Source organism: Macaca nemestrina, chromosome 6, assembly GCF_043159975.1.
Source record: "Macaca nemestrina isolate mMacNem1 chromosome 6, mMacNem.hap1, whole genome shotgun sequence".
NCBI lineage: Eukaryota > Metazoa > Chordata > Mammalia > Primates > Cercopithecidae > Macaca > Macaca nemestrina.
This window is the reverse complement of record NC_092130.1, coordinates 79,644,787-79,666,317: the sequence shown is the minus strand read 5'-3', so window position 1 is coordinate 79,666,317 and position 21,531 is coordinate 79,644,787. Positions and strand designations below refer to the sequence as shown.

Below are 21,531 nucleotides of genomic sequence, written 5' to 3'. Positions count from 1 at the left end.
TTAAAATCAATAAACAAAAATCACAATTTAGTTTTATATAAATTATAAAATTTCATAGATCAAAAACATGAACAAGGTATTAAGCAAAACTACTGGAGAAAATGTGTGTAGCAAATATTAGATAAGCAATGTTACTATTCCTAAACTATTAGTCGTTATTTTTTTTAGTAGTAATTTTTTAAAAAATCATTCTAGTGCCCTAGACTTAGCTCTCTATCATGGATTTAGTTGTTCGCTATTTCCTGTTTGAGTTAAGGAAATACATATCCTTTGTGAGATAGAAGGATAAAGCCTTAAGGCCTGATCTTAGTTATTTCTTGCCTTCTGCTAGCTTTTGAATGTGTTTGCTCTTGCTTCTCTAGTTCTTTTAATTGTGATGTTAGGGTGTCAATTTTAGATCTTTCCAGCTTTCTCTTGTGGGCATTTAGTGCTATAAATTTCTGTCTACCCACTGCTTTAAATGTGTCCCAGAGATTCTGGTATGTTGTATCTTTGTTCTCATTGGTTTCAAGAACATCTTTATTTCTGCCTTTATTTCGTTACGTACCCAGTAGTCATTCAGGAGCAGGTTGTTCAGTTTCCATGTAGTTGAGAGATTTTGATTGATTTTCTTAGTCCTGAGTTCTAGTTTGATTGCACTGTGGTCTGAGAGACAGTTTGTTATAATTTCTGCTCTTTTACATTTGCTGAGGAGTGCTTTACTTCCAACCATGTGGTCAATTTTAGAATAGGTGCGATGTGGTGCTGAGAAGTATGTATATTCCATTGATTTGGGGTGGAGAGTTCTGTAGATGTCTATTAGGTCCGCTTGGTGCAGAGTTGAGTTCAATTCCGGGATATCCTTGTTAACTTTCTGTCTCGTTGATCTGTCTAATGTTGACAGTGGGGTGTTGAAGTCTCCCATTATTATTGTATGGGAGTCTAAGTCTCTTTGTAAGTCTCTAAGGACTTGCTTTATGAATCTGGGTGCTCCTATATTGGGCACATATATATTTAGGATAGTTAGCTCTTCCTGTTGAATTGATCCCTTTACCATTATGTAATGGCCTTCTTTGTCACTTTTGATCTTTGATGGTTTAAAGTCTGTTTTATCAGAGACTAGGATTGCAACTCCTGCTTTTTTCTGTTCTTCATTTGCTTGGTAGATCTTCCTCCATCCCTTTATTTTGAGCCTATGTGTGTCTCTGCATGTGAGATGGGTCTCCTGAATACAGCAAACTGATGGGTCTTGACTCTTTATCCAATTTGCCAGTCTGTGTCTTTTAATTGGATCATTTAGTCCATTTACATTTAAGTTAAATATTGTTATGCATGAACTTGATCCTGTCGTTGTGATATTAGCTGGTTATTTTGCTCGTTAGTTGTTGCAGTTTCTTCCTAGCATTGATGGTCTTTACATTTTGGCATGTTTTTTCAATGGCTGGGACCAGTTGTTCCTTTCCATGTTTAGTGCTTCCTTCAGGATCTCTTGTAGGGCAGGCCTAGTGGTGACAAAATCTCTAAGCATTTGCTTGTCTGTAAAGGATTTTATTTCTCCTTCTAAGATCAGAACAGAACTGAAGGAGATAGAGACACAAAAAACCCTCCAAAAAATCAATGAATCCAGGAGCTGGGTTTTTGAAAAGATCAACAAAATTGATAGACCGCTAGCAAGACTAACAAGGAAGAAAAGAGAGAAGAATCAAATAAATGCAATAAAAAGGGATAAAGGGGATATCACCACTGACCCCACAGAAATACAAACCACCATCAGAGAATACTATAAACACCTCTATGCAAATAAAGTAGAAAACCTAGAAGAAATGGATAATTTCCTGGACACTTACACTCTCCCAAAACTAACCCAGGAAGAAGTTGAATCCCTGAATAGACCAATAGCAGGCTCTGAAATTGAGGCAATAATTAATAGCCTACCAACCAAAAAAAGGCCAGGACCAGATGGATTCACAGCTGAATTCTACCAGAGGTACAAGGAGGAGCTGGTACCATTCCTTCTGAAACAATTCCAATCAATAGAAAAAGAGAGAATTCTCCCTAACTGATTTTTTGAAGCCAACATCATCCTGATACCAAAGCCTGGCAGAGACACAACAAAAAAAGAGAATTTTAGACCAATATCCCTGATGAACATCGATGCAAAAATACTCAATAAAATACTGGCAAACCGGATCCAGCACAGCAGCACATCAAAAAGCTTATCCACCATGATCAAGTTGGCTTCATCCCTGGGGTGCAAGGCTGGTTCTACATACGCAAATCAATAAACATAATCCAGCATATAAACAGAACCAAAGACAAAAAACACATGATTATCTCAATAGATGCAGAAAAGGCCTTTGACAAAATTCAACAGCCCTTCATGCTGAAAACTCTCAATAAATTTGGTATTGATGGAACGTATCTCAAAATCATAAGACCTATTTATGACAAACCCACAGCCAATATCATACCGAATGGGCAAAAACTGGAAGCATTCCCTTTGAAAACTGGCACAAGACAGGGATGCCCTCTATCACCACTCCTATTCAACATAGTGTTGGAAGCTCTGCCTAGGGCAATCAGGCAAGAGAAAGAAATAAAGGGTATTCAGTTACGAAAAAAAGAAGTTAAATTGTCCCTGTTTGCAGATGACATGATTGTATATTTAGAAAACCCCATCGTCTCAGCCCAAAATCTCCTTAAGATGATAAGCAACTGCAGCAAAGTCTCGGGATACAAAATCAATGTGCAAAAATCACAAGCATTCTTATACACCAGTAACAGACAAACAGAGAGCCAAATCATGAATGAACTTCCATTCACAATAGCTTCAAAGAGAATAAAATACCTAGGAATCTAACTTACAAGGGATGTAAATGACCTCTTCAAGGAGAACTACAAACCACTGCTCAGTGAAATAAAAGAGGACACAAACAAATGGAAGAACATACCATGCTCATGGATAGAAAGAATCAATATTGGGAAAATGGCCATACTGCCCAAGGTAATTTATAGATTCAATGCCATCCCCATTAGCTACCAATGAGTTTCTTCACAGAATCGGAAAAAACTACTTTAAAGTTCATATGGAACCAAAAAAGAGCCAGTATTGCCAAGACAATCCTAACCCAAAAGAACAAAGCTGGAGGCATCATGCTACCCGACTTCAAACTATACTACAAGGCTACAGTAACCAAAACAGCATGGTACTGGTACCAAAACAGAGATATAGACCAATGGAACAGAACAGAGCCCTCAGAAATAATACCACACATCTACAGCTATCTGATCTTTCAAAAACTTGAGAAAAGCAAGAAATGGGGAAAGGATTCCCTATTTAATAAATGGCGCTGGGAAAATTGGCTAGCCATAAGTAGAAAGCTGAAACTGGATCCTTTCCTTACTCCTTATACGAAAATTAATTCAAGATGGATTAGAGACTTAAATGTCAGCCTAAAACCATAAAAATCCTAGAAGAAAACCTAGGTAATACCATTCAGGACATAGGCTTGGGCAAGGACTTCGTGTCTAAAACACCAAAAGCAACGACAACAAAAGCTATAATTGACAAATGGGATCTAATTAAACTAAAGAGCTTCTGCACAGCAAAAGAAACTACTATCAGAGTGAACAGGCAACCTAGAGAATGGGAGAAAATTTTTGCAATCTACTCATCTGACAAAGGGCTAATATCCAGAACCTACAAAGAACTCAAACAAATTCACAAGAAAAAAACAAACAACCCCATCAAAAAGTGGGCAAAGGATATGAACAGACATTTCTCAAAAGAAGACATGCCTACCGTCAACAGATACATGAAAAAATGCTTGTCATCACTGGCCATCAGAGAAATGCAAATCAAAACCACAATGAGATACCATCTCATACCAGTTAGAATGACAATCATTAAAAAGTCAGGAAACAACAGGTGCTGGAGAGGATGTGGAGAAATAGGAACATTTTTACACTGTTGGTGAGATTGTTAGCTGGTTCAACCATTGTTTAAAACAGTATGGCAATTTCTCAAGGATCTAGAACTAGAAATACCATATGACCCAGCCATCTCATTACCTGGTATATACCCAAAGGATTATAAATCATGCTGCTATAAAGACACATGCACACGTATGTTTATTGTGGCACTATTCACAATAGCAAAGACTTGGAATCATCCCAAATGTCCATCAATGACAGACTGGATTAAGAAAATATGGCACATATACACCATGGAATACTATGCAGCCATAAAAAAGGATGAATTCGTGTCCTTTGTAGGGACATGGATGCAGCTGGAAGCCATCATTCTCAGCAAACTATCGCAAGAACAGAAAACCAAACACTGCATGTTCTCACTCATAGGTGGGAACTGAACAATGAGATCACTTGGACTCGGGAAGGGGAATATCACACACTGGGGCCTATTATGGGGAGCGGGGAGGGGGGAGGGATGGCATTGGGAGTTATACCTGATGTAAATGAAGAGTTGATGGGTGCTGACGAGTTGATGGGTTCAGCACACCAACATGGCACAAGTATACATATGTAACAAATCTGCACGTTGTGCACATGTACCATAGAACTTGAAGTATAATAAAAAAATTAAAAAATTTAAAAAAAGCCTTAAGGCCATTCATTGTGAACATGTAGAAAAGGAAAAGATATTTTTTCTGTTCCAGAAAAGTCTATTTTCTTATAAAAGAGTTAGCATTCAAAGAAGGTCAAGAAGGTGATTTAAAGCTTGTTGTAAATTATCCACCAGTGAAGAATAAAGAATTGATTGAGTTATAAAAACGCATTGTACCAGCATTGTACCAGGGAGAGTTTGTCTTCTTACTCATATCAGACAATGATAATTTGCATCTCTAGTCATCAGGCTTCCCTTTTAGCCATGGCTGTTAGAAAATGCAATGCCAATTTTAAGTTTTACCTATGACAATGAACTCAAACAAGACGTCCTTTAGCATCACTTATTATCAGTTTCATTTTACAGTTTGTGCTTTTCTTTACTATGTTCTCATCTGATAAGTGAGAAAATCACTCTGCTGTTAACAGGCCTATTATTATTGACCTCACTGAACAATGAAAATACTGATGGTTTTCTAATATTACACTTATAGTAATTAATAGGAACCCAGGTTTTCTGATTCCTAATCTTTAGAACATTTCACTGTACCACTCTTCATAGTTCTGTATTTTCTTGTAAAGTTTTAAATTATCTTTATATATGCTTTATCTTATGTACTAATGTTGAAATTCAGTGTGTTAAAAACTCTGGCAGCAGATACAAACCAAAATTTCCTCAACTCCTACATTAATTTTCTCATTCATTTATCCATTCAATAAATACATTATATATACCTCAATGTATCAGGTTTTTCTTGGCAGTTATATTCTTTTTTTAAAAAAAGTATTCACTCTTTATTTTTTGTTTATAATTGACACATCATAATCCTATATATTTACAGGGTGCAGTGTGATGTTTTAATGCATGTGTAGGTTATAAAACAATCAAATCAAAGTAATTACCATATTCATCACTTTAAACATTTTTTTCATTTCTTTCTGGTGATAACATTCAAAAATTTTTCTTGTACCTATCTTGAAATATACAATACATTGTAACTTTCTATAGTCATCCTACTGTGTAATAGACATCATAATTTATCCTTTTTGTCTGATAGGATTTAGCTGTCTCCCAACTCAAATCTCATCTTGAATTGTAGTTCTCATAACCCTCAGGTGTCATGAGAGGAACCAGATAGAGATAGTTGATTCATGGAGGGAGTTTCCTCCATCCTGTTCTTGTGATAGTGAGTGACTTCTCAAGATATCTGATGGTTTTATAAGGGGCTTCCCTCTTTGCTGGGCACTCATTATTTCCTGCCACCCTGTGAAGAGGTGCTTTCCACCATTACTGTAAGTTTCCTGAGGCCTGCCAACCATATGGAATTGTGAGTCAAGACTCTTTTCTTTATAAATTACCCAGTCTTTGGTATTTACTTATTAGCAAAGCAAGAATGGACTAAACTGTCTAACTGTAATTTTGTACCTGTTGACCAACCTCAGTATACCAATCTTGGTGCTAGGTCCTAAAGATATAGGCTAAAAAAAGTCAGACATAGTGGGAGCTCCAACGTGCCTAAGGCATATTGTTTAGGCCAGCACATCTCAAACCTTAATGCACATAAGAATCACCTGGGCACTGTAATCAAATGCACATGCTGACTCAGCAGACCAGGTGCAAGTTCTGATATTCCGTAGTTCTAACAAGCTTCCAGGTGATAATGCTGGTCATCTAAGACCACACTTTGAGTAGCAAGGATTTACTTACATAAATACATACACATTTAAGTGGCTCTCTCAATTGATATCTTATTGCTGTTTTTGATTTCAAGGAGAAAATATGTACCAAGAAGAAATTAGGAGGAAAGCAGTCAAGGAGAGCAAAAGTTGCAGGAAAGGGACTGAAGATGTTGGTTAAGAAATTAAAAAGGAGTAAATAGAAGATAGTGATTTAATCTAGAGGGAAGATGAGAAGACAGAATGGAGAAAAGGTAAGCAGAAAGAAATAAGTAAATAAAGAAACTTAAGTTAGAAATTCCAACTAATTAGCCAAAAGTGGCAAAAGAAAGTGTTTTGTAGCTCTTAATTGATTTCTGACTAACTGTCTCTAGAAAGACTCACTACCTCTAGCATCTTTGTTTAAACAAAGTAAGGAGTGGTATTTCATGGTTAAAGAATATTAGGTGCCAATTGCAATTGTTAATCATTGCCTCCCTCAGAGTCCACCATGTAACACCAAAGACAGTGCAGGGCCAGATTTTCTTGTTACCAAGGGGAAACAAGGTTTCTTTTCTGTGAAGAACCAGTACTGAAGTGCTGCTTGAGAGTTTCTACAATCCACAGCTAGCCCAGAGAAAGGAAAGAATTTACCACCACTTTTCCAACAAAGGTGGGGAAAGAGGAGACTAGGAGCGATGAAATGAGACTTTGCTCTTTGTCATCACTCAAAATCACTATTAGGAAATATATGAATATTTTTATTGAAAACCACTGTTGTGAATTTATTGAGTATAGCTAATACAAATATTAGAATATGCTTTTTTGTAGATACTCATGAGAGTAGATTATGTAAAAACTTGAAAGATAACTAGAGAAAAAATTTAAAAGCACTTTAAAGATTGCTTTGCAAAATTCAAAACAATTTTCACAACCAACAAATTAAATTCCTTAATGTAAGATAGGCACTATTACATTAATTTCAAAACTACTCAAAGAGAAAGAACCTAAGAAAAGTTTCAAAAGACAATTTATACAGATTGTATGAGGGGATCTTTCTAAACTTGTGTTCCTTTACCTATGGTGATATATAAATGATATGTGTAATCTTTCAAACTCTCAATTCTTGAAATTTTACAGCACACTTTTCGATAAATAAGTATACATGGTGGGGGTAAACTTGAGGCAAGGATTTTGTAGGACACCATCATGGCTCACTGTAGCCTCAACCTCCTGGGGTCAAGTGTTCCTCTCACCTCAGTCTCCCGAGTAGCTGAGACTACAGGCACATACCACTACACCTGGCTAATTTTTAAATTTTTTGTAGAGATGGAGTTTCATCATGTTGCCAAGGCTGTTCTCAAACTCCTGGAATCAAGCAGTCTTCCCACCTAGGCCTCACAAAGTGCTGGGATAACAGGTATGAGCCACTGTGCCCAGCTTCTATCTGTTATCTCTGTTTATCGTCTATCTATCTCTATGTTTATATGGTATTTAGCACATTAGACAATCCAAGTGCAAAATTAAAAAAATATATATCAATTGGACAATTTTTCTAATGCTTACCAGTTTTTATTTAACTTAATAAAGATTCTACTCATCATTATTCCACTTTTTGTGGCGTTAAAAAGGGTTATTTAAGTTAAATTCCGCTCAGATATGGTAATAGACTATCCCATGAACTGTATGTAAAATCTCAAAGTGGGTCAAAGTATTCTACAGTACAGGTATGGTAGAAACCGCCATGGTTTTAGTCAGTTGAATATTTTTCAGCCCCTTATGATGATGACTGAGTCTGTTAATAGTTAATCATATAAGATATGTAGATGTTGGCGGTGTTCTGGTTGGTGTGTAGCAGAATGTCAGACAGCTTATGGCACTTAACTAAAACTTTAAAGTTACTAATGATTTCTTCTTAAAATTTATTATGTGTGATATCTAAAGATTAGTAACTAATTAGTTATCCTGAAATATCTCAAAGACTTCAGATAAAGTTCTGAGTGGGAACACTTCATTCAGCATTGGAAGCATACCTTAACTTCTCTTTCAAACATTCTATTAGTCCTCTGCATTATTGGAAATAATAAACCTGGCCATAGTCAAATATTTTAAATGTATTATGTGTCTTTGGAGATTCTGAATTGTAGTGATTATTCCTCACCCCACACGGCACCAGCTGTCCTTTAAGAATGAATGTATAAAAAATAAAATAAAAAAGAAACACTCTCCAGTGTACCTAAGATAATATTTTCAAAACATTTTTTAAAGATTCCGATCGAAAATCTTTCAATGTGGTGCTTTTAGAGATAATATTCTACTGCTAAACGTATGTTTAACAGATGCTTGTGTTTGACTTTGTCCCCTATTAAGGTGTAGTCATTTACAAATGTTTTGATGCATTCATTGTATTGGTAGCTGGACATCTTCTGTGGTGTATAACCAGATAGGATAAATGTAATACTCTTGAACAACATAACATAAGAAATCTCATTGCTGTTATAGTTTCTCTAGAGTTGATTTTTTGCTCTTGACTTTGTATAATAGATTTTGTTTTACATTCTTATTTATATCACTTTGTTGTAAAATTCTAGATCCTTTGAATTGGAATACTCATAATATGAGTATCTTGCAAGATAATGTAGCTAATTTCATAACTTTTTAGGAGGTTTTGTTTTGTATTAAGGATGACCTCTGGAAGAACGTATTTAACATGTTAATTAATACCTTAAAAGTCCCCTGAAATTAATAGATAAAATAAGTGGGAAAAGTCCTCATGGCAAAAAACAAAAAGAATGAATGTAGATGTTCATTTCTGTAATTGGGCACTGTTCATGACTGGCTCTTGGTTGGTACTCATGAAATGTTATTGTATAGATAAAATAATGTAACAAGTGTTAGTTCCTTTGATAAAATAAACTTAATGTTTATCTTTTAGAAGGTAATTTTCTCTTTAAATGTTTACAAGAAAAATATACAACCAATGTATTTCAGTTGATAGACTTTTCATTAAAATGGACTCTGGTTGAGACAAATTTTAGGGAACTAGTTCTACAGGTTCCTCAATTTACTAATGTTAAAAGCAGTAATATCAAGTAGTGTTTTAGTGTTTTACAATTTTAAAATCACATATAGTTTACCTTCTTCTGCACACATCATTACTATTGATATTAGAAGTGTAGCATTAGTCAACTGATTATTTGGAATTTTTCTCTTATTAGGTTATTAAAACAAATATATAAAGCCTAAAACTATACTCCTCTGTACTTAACAATACCAGAAATACAGATGTTATTTGAAGGATAAAATAAATTATCCCAGAGATGAAAAAGAGAATATGAGAGATTGAATTATATATGTAAATGAACATTCTTTTGTACAGAATCCCATAGGGGAAAATCATCATTTTCTGTAGTTTTAAGATAGCGCATTGAGGGTATTCAGAATTCCTATCAATCTTTGAAGAGATAGGTCTAAGGAATAATATCAAAACAGTATTTTCTCTTATGCTCCCATTTGCTTGTTTTCTCAAACAGGTGAGAAATGGTATATTTTAAATGGCACATCAATGCCCAACCAAATTTGTCAAAATTTTGCTTGTCTATAATCATATGATTAAATCTTAATATTACGAGGACGTTATCATTTTTTACAAATCTTTCTTATGAGAGGGGACTGTAGGACAAGAAGATATCTTTAACCTAGTCAATGACTGGCTTCCTTTGTTTTTCTATCTTAGCCAATCTTCTTTCCTTGAAACATGGCATTTGCTATTTAAGGAATCTTGTAAAAACACTAGGTGTTTTTAGGGTTTCACATACAAAAACATTGATCGCAGTGTATTTAAAATTCTTACGTAAATTTTGCTTTTAGACATTTTTGTTAAGAAATAAGAATTTTACTCTTATGATTATTTTTCTGTTATTTAGGTATATATGTACATGAGACCTAAATTTTAGAAATTAGTTCAATGTTGAGTCACTCAGTAGGCAATGAAAATTGAGTTTTAATTTATTTTCCTATTTTTATCTGTTTTTGTTTTTTTTAACTTTAAGCATCATGTAATGATATTGACCAGGACTCCCTTTTTTTGAAATACCCCACTAAAACCATTATTTAACCTAATTGATTAATTAATGATACAAACCTCCACTAAGAGACTATCTTGGTTTATAAAGTTAGAGGTCAACTTGAGTATAATACGTGGGTAAATCTTAGCCTTAAGGAGTTACTGCACTAATTAGTGACCACTGCAAGTAGACCAGGTATAATTTATCTCTCCCTCTCTCTTTCAACAAACTTACTATGTTAAAGGAAAAGTAAGAAACAAAAAACTGGAAACACAGACTATAAAACCAACCATCCAACGAATCAATTAGGTCTACAGCTACGCAGATACATACACATCTCCAGGATAATAAAAAATTCTAGAGATCCTAAAAATTATTACTAAAATTTTGTAATAATTTTAACCAGTTCAATGTGGCTAGGAAACTGTTTCAAGGAAGAATAATGAGGATTGATTAAATTTGAAGCAAAAATTCTCCGTACCTTCTACGGTAGAGGAGACACATTTGTAGTAACAAAGGGCTACACACACACTTGGGGAAGGAAATGTATTTGTTACACAAATAATGAGTCAGAAGGCAGCAAGAGGAACAAGAGTTGTAAGGAAGAATGGAAGTCTGGTATGACAACAGGTCATTGAAGATCTTGTGTCCACAATGAAGTGACTGGTTTGTTTATGTTCATAAGTCAGATTATAATTTTGTATTTTCAAGGGTTATTATAAATCTAAGAATGTTAAGAGGTAGCACGATATGACCTTCAAAATAGAAAATAGATATCATACTAAGGGAAAAGGTAGTACCAGAAGAAATAATCCAAAATCTATCGGTTGAACACTTACGCGTGATTTTGGAGAGCTTCTATTATTAAAATTATTACCAAAATAGTCTCTGATTTTTGTTTCATATACTCTATATTTAAATTACTTACGGTCACACTCTCCAGCTATCAATTACAAATTGACATTTGTGAGCTGAAATTAACTTCTGTCTTTAGGAAAACTGGTTGGCATTGGATTCTGTTTTACTCTTCCTTCTTTACTATGCCTCAAATAATGACTTGATTTCAGATATTCAGATGACTATTAATGAACCTTTGAAAAGGATCTAACTTACAGGGAGTTTAAGCGCTGGGACAGTTTGGTTCATCATTAATATTGCCAGATATAGCACCTCATTTTTCGGCTTGATGGTTTGAAGAATATATTCTTAGGAGTGGCCTAATAAATAAAATGAGAAAAATGAGGTTGCATGCCTCTTGGCAAGTAGTGACAATCTTTATTCAGAAGTGACAAAGTTATTTATTTATTTTTTAATGGAGTTTCACTCTTGTTACCTAGGCTGGAGTACAAGGGTGCAAGGGAGTGATCTCTGATCGTAGCATCAGTCTCCCGGGTTCAAAAGATTCTCCTACCTCAGCCTCCCAAGTAGCTAGGATTACAGGCATGCACCAACACACCTAGCTAATTTTGTATTTTTAGAAGAGATGTGATTTCTCCATGTTGGTCAGGCTGAGGTTGGTCTCGAACTCCGGACCTCAAGTGATCCGCCTACCTCAGCCTCCCAAAGTGCTGGGATTACAGACATGAGCCATTGTGCTGGGCTGCAAAGTTTTTATTCCCAGGCATTACTTTTGCTCATTTTTTGTTCGTAATGATGACTCTTAAGTGCTAATTGAACTTTGATACAAACACCAACTACTTAATAATGACCAGCTATCAGTGTTTTGCTTATTGCTTCCTACAATAAAGGAATATATTTTTCAGCTCATAGGTACTGAGAAAACTTTTCAAATATCTCCACAATTAAACACTGTAGAATACAGTAAGTGATCACATACAATTTCATAATAAAATGATAAACTCAAGCGAATGAATTTCTCAGCTAGCTATTAAGTAACAAAAGATTTTTCTGTAGATATTGTTTCTAAAATGTAGATACATTCGAAAATGTTCATTAGAAAATCTGATTTTTTTGTGGTAAATCAGAAATTTTGTTGTAGAATATTGTAGATTAGATTATGTGGTAAGCAGTGCCACATGTTTTGCTTGGTGAGATGGTGAGGCAAAATGCAAACAACAGATGCCAAATCTGTAATCCCTTACTCCGTGAAAGACAGTATAGCCCTAGCAAATAATTCAATCTACAACATTCTAACCTCTATTTTTGGAAAGTAGTAAAAACATAGAAAAAATAAAAAATGATCACGGTGATAATTTCTGTGCCTTCATTAAGATGCTTATCTTTACCTTTCTATACTTCTTGATAAGTCTGGAATACAATTATGAACTTGAATTGGTCACTATTTAGTTCTTATTAAATAGTTTTTTAAAAATAATCATAGCTGCTAAAAATATCAAGACACTCCTAAACTCCTAGTTCTAAGTGTACTCTGCTATTTACTAATTTTCAAGCACAAATCAGTAAGTTCTATGGCTATTCAACTCATTTCTACATTGCAAGTTTATAGAGAAAGGTTTAGAATTTTTCTTGAAAATTAAACTCATAAATTTTGAATTTATATAGCCCAATAGATTTGCCCTCAAGTTTATTATCATCTTTAAATAAAATATAAAGGAATGTTTTATCTTTAAAGAAATAATAGAGATGTTGTATCTTTAAAGGAATAATATAATAGAGATGACGATAATTTAGAAAAACAAAACTGGTTACAAAAAGATTTCAGATGTGCACATGTAAAGTAGCCTCTACCCTACAACATTTCTCTAGGTTGTAAGACACTGAGTTTATGTAAATTCAACTTCATGCCAATTGTTTCATAAGATACATTCTATACATTTGGAATTATAACTATATACTGTAAGTTTAAAACTATGTTAATATGAGAAAATGAAGAGGCACTCAAAGCAGAGATCCTCATGTTTTGCTTGGTGAGATGGTGGGCTAAAAGGCAAGCAACAGATGCCCAATATATATTACTCTATGAAAGACAGAGTAAGATAGCTTCTGCATTTACTGTAGGAAGAATTTGCATCCTGCTCTGAAACTTGGTCGCCTAAGGTTTTAGAGGAGATGATGACTAGATGAGCTGTAGTTTTGGATGAGATGATGTGACAGCCACTCATCCCAGACAACCAAGTACATTATTATGGTAATACTGAAGATTATATAAGGGATTATCATTCATGCAAGGTGGAATGGATGATGGAAGACCTTGATAGAACACTTTTCTCGCTCCTCTCCCTCCCTCTCTCCTTTACTTCCTTCCTCCTTCCCTCCCTTACTTCCTTTCTTTCTTACTACATGCCTTCTCGCTTACCTCTAGCAAATATTTATGGAATATATAAATATGTCAGACTCTTCGCCAGGGTCTGAGATTAAAAAATGATTAAATGCAGGCAAAACTGGTCTTGCATATTCTAGTTGAAAAGATAAACAATAAAGAAATAAACATACAATGCAAAAATAAATACATAAATGGAAGGGTAAAGAGATAGTGAGAAAGATGGTGATAGTGGTAGGGAGTGTTTCTGATATTACAGTCAGGGAAGACTTGCAGAGGATATTCTGTACAAGCATAGACCCTCATCCTTTCCCCCAAATGGGGGGTGAAACCACCCATAGGTATGTGGGAAAGAGGGTTTCAGGGAAAATGACTGGCAGGAACATCGTCTGTCCCTGAAGCTTCAGATTACCTCATTTATTGTTACTGGCAAGATATTAGTACTTTATAGAGTGTGGTAAGAAGCTGTTTTATGATAAAGAGTGACTTTGGCTTTGGGGACAGGAAGCAAGAATGCAACCAGGCAATCAGTTAGGGAACTATTGGAGAATTCTAATCAAGAGATGATGTTGGCTTTTACCAGGGTGACAGCAGTGGACGTTATGATAAATCATTTGACTCCTGATATATTTTGAAGGTAATATCTATAGAATTTGCTGATTAATTGGTGATATAATGCTAAGAAGAAAAAGGGGTCAAGGCACTTTTATACTAATTTCAATTTTTCTCATTCATATTTACCATACAATAATTAAATATGATATTTGTATGTGCCGGTGGGTGTGTATATGAATCTGACACTCTAAGACTTAGTTATGTGAGTTAGATATACATAAAACACATATATCTACATTCACTAAACTTCTACCTTATAGTGAATTAAGTGTCAACTCCCCATATATATGCTTTTCAAAGATGCAGATTCTTGCTCCACTCTAAAATTTCTGATTTTGTATGCAGGTAAGACTCATGTAGGAAAGTCACCAACAGTGGGAGGTAGACTGAAGTAGGTTGTAGATTTACAGAAATGCGTTTGAAAAATCCACGGTGATGTTCCAAATTCAAAAATATAAATTAAAACTACAGCAAGCCTGTCTTGTTTTTTAAGTTTATCAACTCTGTTTGAATTGTCAAAGAACTCTTGTATTACAAAGTATAGAGATAAGTCTACTTTGAATTGAGAAAGTTAGTATTTTGTGTGGCGTATATTCTTATATAATACCTCTCATTTTAGTTCATCTGAGGTCATCTGTTCTCTGGGAAGAGAAAGCACCTGGAAACTACCAATAAGAGAAAATTCTAGTTTGTTAACTATTTCAACATTATTCTCAAAGCTTTAAAAGAATTTTTTTCACACTAGTTAATATTACTAGTTATCTAGGCAAGGAATTTTACCTTTTAAAGTTTGGATGTATATAAATTTTATAATACTCATGAAATTTGAAAGAAAGTAAAGCACACATTGCATGCAGAAAAAGTATAAGGTCAAAATACAACTGTTGACTCCATGAGATTCTCACTTGATATAGTTTAGCTGGGTCCCCACCCAAATCTCATCTTGAATAGTATTCCCATAATTCCCATGTATTGTTGGAGGGTCCTGGTGGTAGATAATTTGAATCATGGGGATGGCTTCACCCACAATGTTCTCATGGTAGTGAGCAAGTCTCATGAGATCTGATGGTTTTATCAGGGGTTTCCGCTTTTGCATCTTCCCCAGTTTTTCTTGCCACCATCATGTAAGAAGGGCCTTTTACCTCCACCTCCCGCCATGATTCTGAGGTCTCTCCAGCCATGTGGAATTGTAAGTCCAATTAGACCTCTTTTTCTTCCCAGTCTCGGGTATGTCTTTATCAGCAGCATGAATACAAACTAATACAGTAAATTAGTACCAGTAGAGTGAGGTGTTTCTGAAAAAAATACCCCAAAATGTGAAAGCTACTTTGGAACTGTGTAACAGGCAGAGGTTGGAACAGTCTGGAGGGCTCAGAACAAGACAGGAAAATGTGGGAAAGTTTGAAACTTCCTAGAGACTGTGGAATGGCATTGATCAAAAGCCTGATAGCATTATGGATAATAAGGTCCAGGCTGAGGTGGTCTCAGATGGAGATGAGGAACTTGTTGGGAACTGGAGCAAAGGTGACCCTTTTTATGTTTTAGCAAAAAGACTGGTGGCATTTTGCCCCTGCCCTAGAGATTCGTGGAGCTTTGAACTTGAGAGAAATGATTTAGGGTATCTGGCAGAAGAAATTTCTAAGCAGTAAAGCATTCAAGAGGTGACTTGGGTGGTGTTAAAGGCACTCAGTTTTATAAGGGAAACTGAATAAAATAAAAGTTTGGAAAATTTGCAGCCTGACAATGTGATGGAAAAGAAAAACCCATTTTCTGGGGAGAAATTCAAGCTGGTTGCAGAGTTTTTCATAAGTAATGAGGAGCCGAATGTTAATCCCTAAGACAATGGGGAAAATGTCTCCAAGGCATGTCAGAGGTCTTCACAGCAGCCCCTCCCATCACAGACCTGGAGACCTAGGAGAAAATGGTATCATGGGCTGGGCCTAGGATCCCTGTATGCAGCCTAGGGACTTGGTGCACTGCATCCCAGCTGCTCCAGCCATGGCTGAAAGGGGCCAATGTAGAGCTCAGGCTGTGGCTTCAGAGGGTGTAAGCTCCAAGCCTTTGCAGCTCCCGTTTGGTGTTGAGCCTGTGAGTGCACAGAACTGAAGAATTCGGGTTTGGGAACCTGGGCCTAGATTTCTGAAAATGTATGGAAATGCCTAGATGCCTAGGCAGAAGTTTGCTGCAGGGGCGGGGTGCTCATAGATAACCTCTGCAAGGGCAGTGTGAAAGGGAAATGTGAGGTTGGAGCACCCCCCTATACAATCCCTACTGGGGCACTGCCTAGCAGAGCTGTGAGAAGAGGGCCACCATCCTTCAGACCCCAGAATGGTAGATCCACAGACAGCTTGCACCCTTTGCCTGGAAAAACTGCACTCAATGCTAGCACGTGAAAGAAACTAGGTGGGAAGGTATATCCTGCAAAGTCACAGGGACTGAGCTGCCCAAGACCATGGGAAACCCTCTCTTGCATCAGCGTGACCTAGATGTGAGACCTGGCATCAAAAGAGATCATTTTGGAGCTTTAAAATTTGACTGCCCCACTGGATTTTGGACTGGCATGGGCCCTGTAACCTTTTTGCTTTGGCCAATTTCTCCCATTTAGAATGGCTGTATTTACCCAATAACTGTACTCCCATCGTATCTAGGAACTAGCTTGCTTTTGATTTTACAGGCTCATAGGCATAAGGGACTTGCCTTGTCTCAGATGGAACTTTGGACTGTGGACTTTTGGGTTAATTCTGAAATGAGTCAAGACTTTGAGGGACTGTTGGGAAGGCATGATTGGTTTTGAAATGTGAGGACATGAGATTTGGAGGGGCTGGGGTGGAATGATATGGTTTGGCTGTGTCCCCACCTAAATCTCATCTCAAATTGTACTCCCATAATCCCCATGTATTGTAGGAGAGACTGGTGGGAGATAATTTGAATAATGGGGACAGTTTTCCCCATACTGTTCTCATGGTAGTGAACAAGTCTTACGAGATCTGATGGATTTATCATGGGTTTCTGCTTTTGCATCTCCCTCATTTTCTCTTGCTGCTGCCATGTAAGAAGTGCCTTTTACCTCCCACCATGATTCTGAAGCCTCCCAGCCATGTGGAACTGTAAGTCCAATTCAACCTCTTTTTCTTCCCAGTCTCAGGTATGCCCTTATAAACAGCATGAAAACGGACCACTTAAGGAAGTGCTAATGATATTCTGCTAGAAAAGTAGATCTGTTGATTGACAATAGAGGACAAGAAACTGAGAACAGACATTCAAATTCATCTGATAGTTAGTAATAAGGTAGATAAAGAATCTAGGAGTCACAGAATATGGGGTAAAAACAGTTAAACCAGTTTACTGAACATCACTGGAGTTGGGTTACTATAGGAATGATCAAAGAATATTCCAAATTGAAGTTGGAGTGCATTAGTATACGGCAGATTATAGGGTTTTAAATCTAAAAAGTAGGCATGAAATTACGTGCCTAAAACATAAAAGGAAGAGAAAGTATATGTACAATATCAAGTTCTAGGCATTTTGCTGAAGTAGCACCAGAGTAGCTTGGTAGTGATCTAAATGTCCAGTAGTCCATAGTAGAATTGTGAAAGCAATACTATCAAGTGGCCAGTTGTTGCTTGGCCAGTAAAAGAGAAAATAGTCTTCAATTTTAGAATAAGAGGGGTGGACAGAAAGATTTTTTGAGATCAGAATTTTATTCACAGGTTGACCACATCCCAGAAATCTGGAAACCTATAGGCTTGCCATAGCCAATTACAGGGAAGTGAGATATAGTGCAGGCTGTATAACTTCTAGAAATTGAAGGCAGGAAAAGTGAAAATGAAAGGTGGTAGTATAAAGCAAGGTTGGTCACCAGCCACTCTTAAGACAGAGAAAGAGTGTAGGAACCTACTTATTGGACACACAATTCCACATGAGATAAGAACTCAGTAGTTTAGGAATTGGAATAATGCAAAATCCCAGTCAATAGAAACTGGAGTAACAAAGCCAGATCAGGAAGCAATAAGGAAATGACGTAAACTTTGGGGACTACTGTCATCAGGCCTCTAACATTACCCACATGTAAAAGCAGTCTTCATTTCAGAGTCACAGCTGGGGCTAAATCTAACAACTTGGCCCCCAGTGTCAAAGTTTAGAGGGATGCAGAAATAAGAAGTCATTTAGACTCTACTTTCCTTCAGTATTATCACCTTTCAAAATTCCCTATTGTGATTGCTGAAATCCTTACATTGCAACAATTTTGATTATGCCTTGACATCGTTACTTCTTTATTTTACCTACCTTATGATTTAGTCACATCAGAAATTCTAGAGGCCTTACATTTTTTCCCAGCTATACTTTGCATAGACTTCAACATTTGAAGCTCCTGATTTCCACTTCCATTGCCATTCCCTCATCAAATTTTTTACATCCTCTTTCTATACAATTGTCTTTGTTTATATCTACTTGTTCACAAGGTTTCTCTCATAGTCTAATTAGTGTAAGAGTTCAAGTTTTAAAAGGCTAAATTGATTTCACATTAATCTCTGACCCTGCACCAAAGAGAGAAAAGGAAAGATAATAAGGAAAAATGTTTGCAGTTTTATTTGCTGTTACGCATTTTCTTCACTTGATAATGCTTGGGTGTGATTTTTCATGACTTTTTTTTTTTTAAAGTAGTTGCCTATTTATGATTTAATACATACATAATTAGTTATCTTTCCTTTTAAGACTTTATTTCAAAAATATTCAAAAAATATTCAAAATATTCAAAAATAATATATTCCAGCATATCTTCAAGAGACTGTGTTTTTCAACATGTCAACTCAGCATACTTTTCTTCCATCTTTAAATTGTACTATTTCATATTTCAATATCCATGTTTCATTCATTTAGCTAATTTTTCTAAGGAACTAAAACAATCCAAAAAAACTGTACAGATATAAAAATTGACCATTAAAAACTGCTTACATTTATGATATGATTATAATTCCATTTCTACTGTTGAGTTTTTTCAGTTAATAGATTAATCAAACACACAATTCATCAAATGTCTTTTAACCATTAATGAAAAACAAACATGCATGCTTAATTATGTAAGAAAACCATAAAACTCAAACATACTAACATACACAAATATCACATATAAAGAGAAATTAAAGAAATATGGCTCAGGATATCAAATATAAACTTGTTAAACTATGTTCTTACTATCTCTTAGATAATTATTAATAAAAAGTAACATTAACATAAATCTATTACATCATTCCATAGTAATATTGATAATCTTTATACACCAAATACAATCACACAAAACTATAGAATATGAAGAAGAGATACTAAGAAAAAAGTTTGTGTGGAATATTAAATTTAATAAAATTGCCATTTGCCTCCCCCCTCACCAAAAAAAGCTGTGTGAATCTTGTTGCTGTGATGAGATCACTTTTTCTTTCAACTATGCAATAATTATAATATTCTCTTCCAGGGTAAATATAATTTAAATGTTACACAGAAAAGGATATCATAGACAAATATTTGTTTGAGCTTTTAGTAGTACTTTAAAATTTTCTAACAGTTTTCCATCCCCAAGTAAAATGTCTTTGAAAAACTTACAATCTCAAAAAACAGAAGAAAACTCACCTTATTACAAAATTGTGACTGTCAATCTCCTTTCCACATTCACTGTCTAGCAGAATGCCAGAATTTCCAACAACAGCACAGGTCTTAAACCTGCGATTCTTCATTGGTGAAACTTCAGGTAGGAGGCTATGTAGATCATGAGAAATATTTAGTGTCCGGCGCCTATCAAGCACATAGTGTATGACATCACCAGGCTTAAAACTGCTCTTGACCACTGAGACATCTCGTTCTGCATCTAAGAAACGAAGTATGTTCTTCCTGTGTTTGAAATACAAGCAAAGTTTTTATATTACCATCAGCATATCCAAGAACTGGTGGTGTCATTTAAAAAGTAACATAAGAAGAAATACAAATTGGCAAACTATTAATCTTAGATTACCAAATCGGTAAGCTATGAATCTTAGGTGGTGATTAAACCAATGAATTAAGTTGATTCTATAAGAAATAAAATTTTAAAAATCATTTGCACAGATTCTTCATGACTGTGTACATAGATATAGTATATACATCTATTTGTGGAGTTATAAAAAGTACTCCAATTATCAAAATATATAGAAAAATTGGTATATTAAGTAGAACATAGTTGCCATGACTTGACTTTGAATAGTTATTCTGCTAGCTTCAGCCTATTTTGATAGTCATAAATGTTGTTTAATATCATCTAGTTAAGGTGGAGAGAAATAATTTGAGATTGTTTTTGATTGTATCACAGTTAATGCTATTAAAAGGAATGAACTTCTCAAACTTATATACATTTATACATATGATATGTATATTATAATTATCTAAAGAAGAATTAAAACTATAGCAATAAATATATATGCAACTTTTTCTCTAAGATCAAGAGTCCAGGAAGTAAGATGGATACTTCAAAGACAAAATGAATAGATAGAACATTGGACTGTGTGTGGCAGAGGTAGCTAATTGTTCCTTAGTTTCCTTTCTTCTCTTTTTCCTTCTAATATTTGAACCTTCTAAGTTTTACCTGGTCACATGGATGCTCATCAAGTCTCAAAACCCAAGTAGAGCTCAGCTGGGTCATGCAAGTTAGTTTTCTTAATTAAATAGGATATGAGTGGATCATGTGAGTTTATGTGAGAAATAAAGAAATTTCCTACTTGTTTGGCCACTAAATTTTAAAGTTACTTTTTTGGTCGATACTTAGCCAACCCATACCTAATATATAAATTGATAACAGATTGAGAGCTACATGAACATAAATATATGCATATGCTTAGATAGATGATGGAAAATGATTTTTTTATATATATACACACATATATATACATCCTATATATGTATAATTATTATACTATACATATATATGGCTGGCTGGAGAACTGATGATCCTTGGCATGATATAGAAAAGCACCTGATACAAATGCTGTCTGCAATAATTGGGAAGTTGTGCCATACATCTAATAAATATGTTGTTCTTAGATAATTGTTTAAAATGTGTCTGTATGTTGGTTTATGTTAGTTTCTCCTTTTAGCAAGGCACTAAAAGAGGTGAAGTCAGGCATAAAATAGCCAACTAACTTGCAGGCTGAGATAAAAGAGAATACATATCTAGCAGTGCCTGTAATCTGAACTGTGTGAGAGTCTATTGATTGGGACCTTTTAAATGTTTCTGTAACCCCAATTAGCAAGAGATACCACTATAAATTGGAGCCATCCCGGCAGCAAAAGGGATATTGCCTTCCCATATAAGTCCATAGATTCAAA

The 21,531-nt window shown here is 35.3% G+C and overlaps 1 protein-coding gene across 1 annotated transcript in view; it reads right to left on the bottom strand.

The window, feature by feature from the left end:
* The window catches only part of LOC105471055 (ST8 alpha-N-acetyl-neuraminide alpha-2,8-sialyltransferase 4), a 103,204-nt gene that overhangs the window by 64,236 nt on the left and 17,437 nt on the right, over positions 1-21,531 (bottom strand). The window contains 1 exon segment of the mRNA XM_011723398.3: positions 19,807-20,064. Within this exon segment, the coding sequence (XP_011721700.2) occupies positions 19,807-20,064 (258 nt within the window).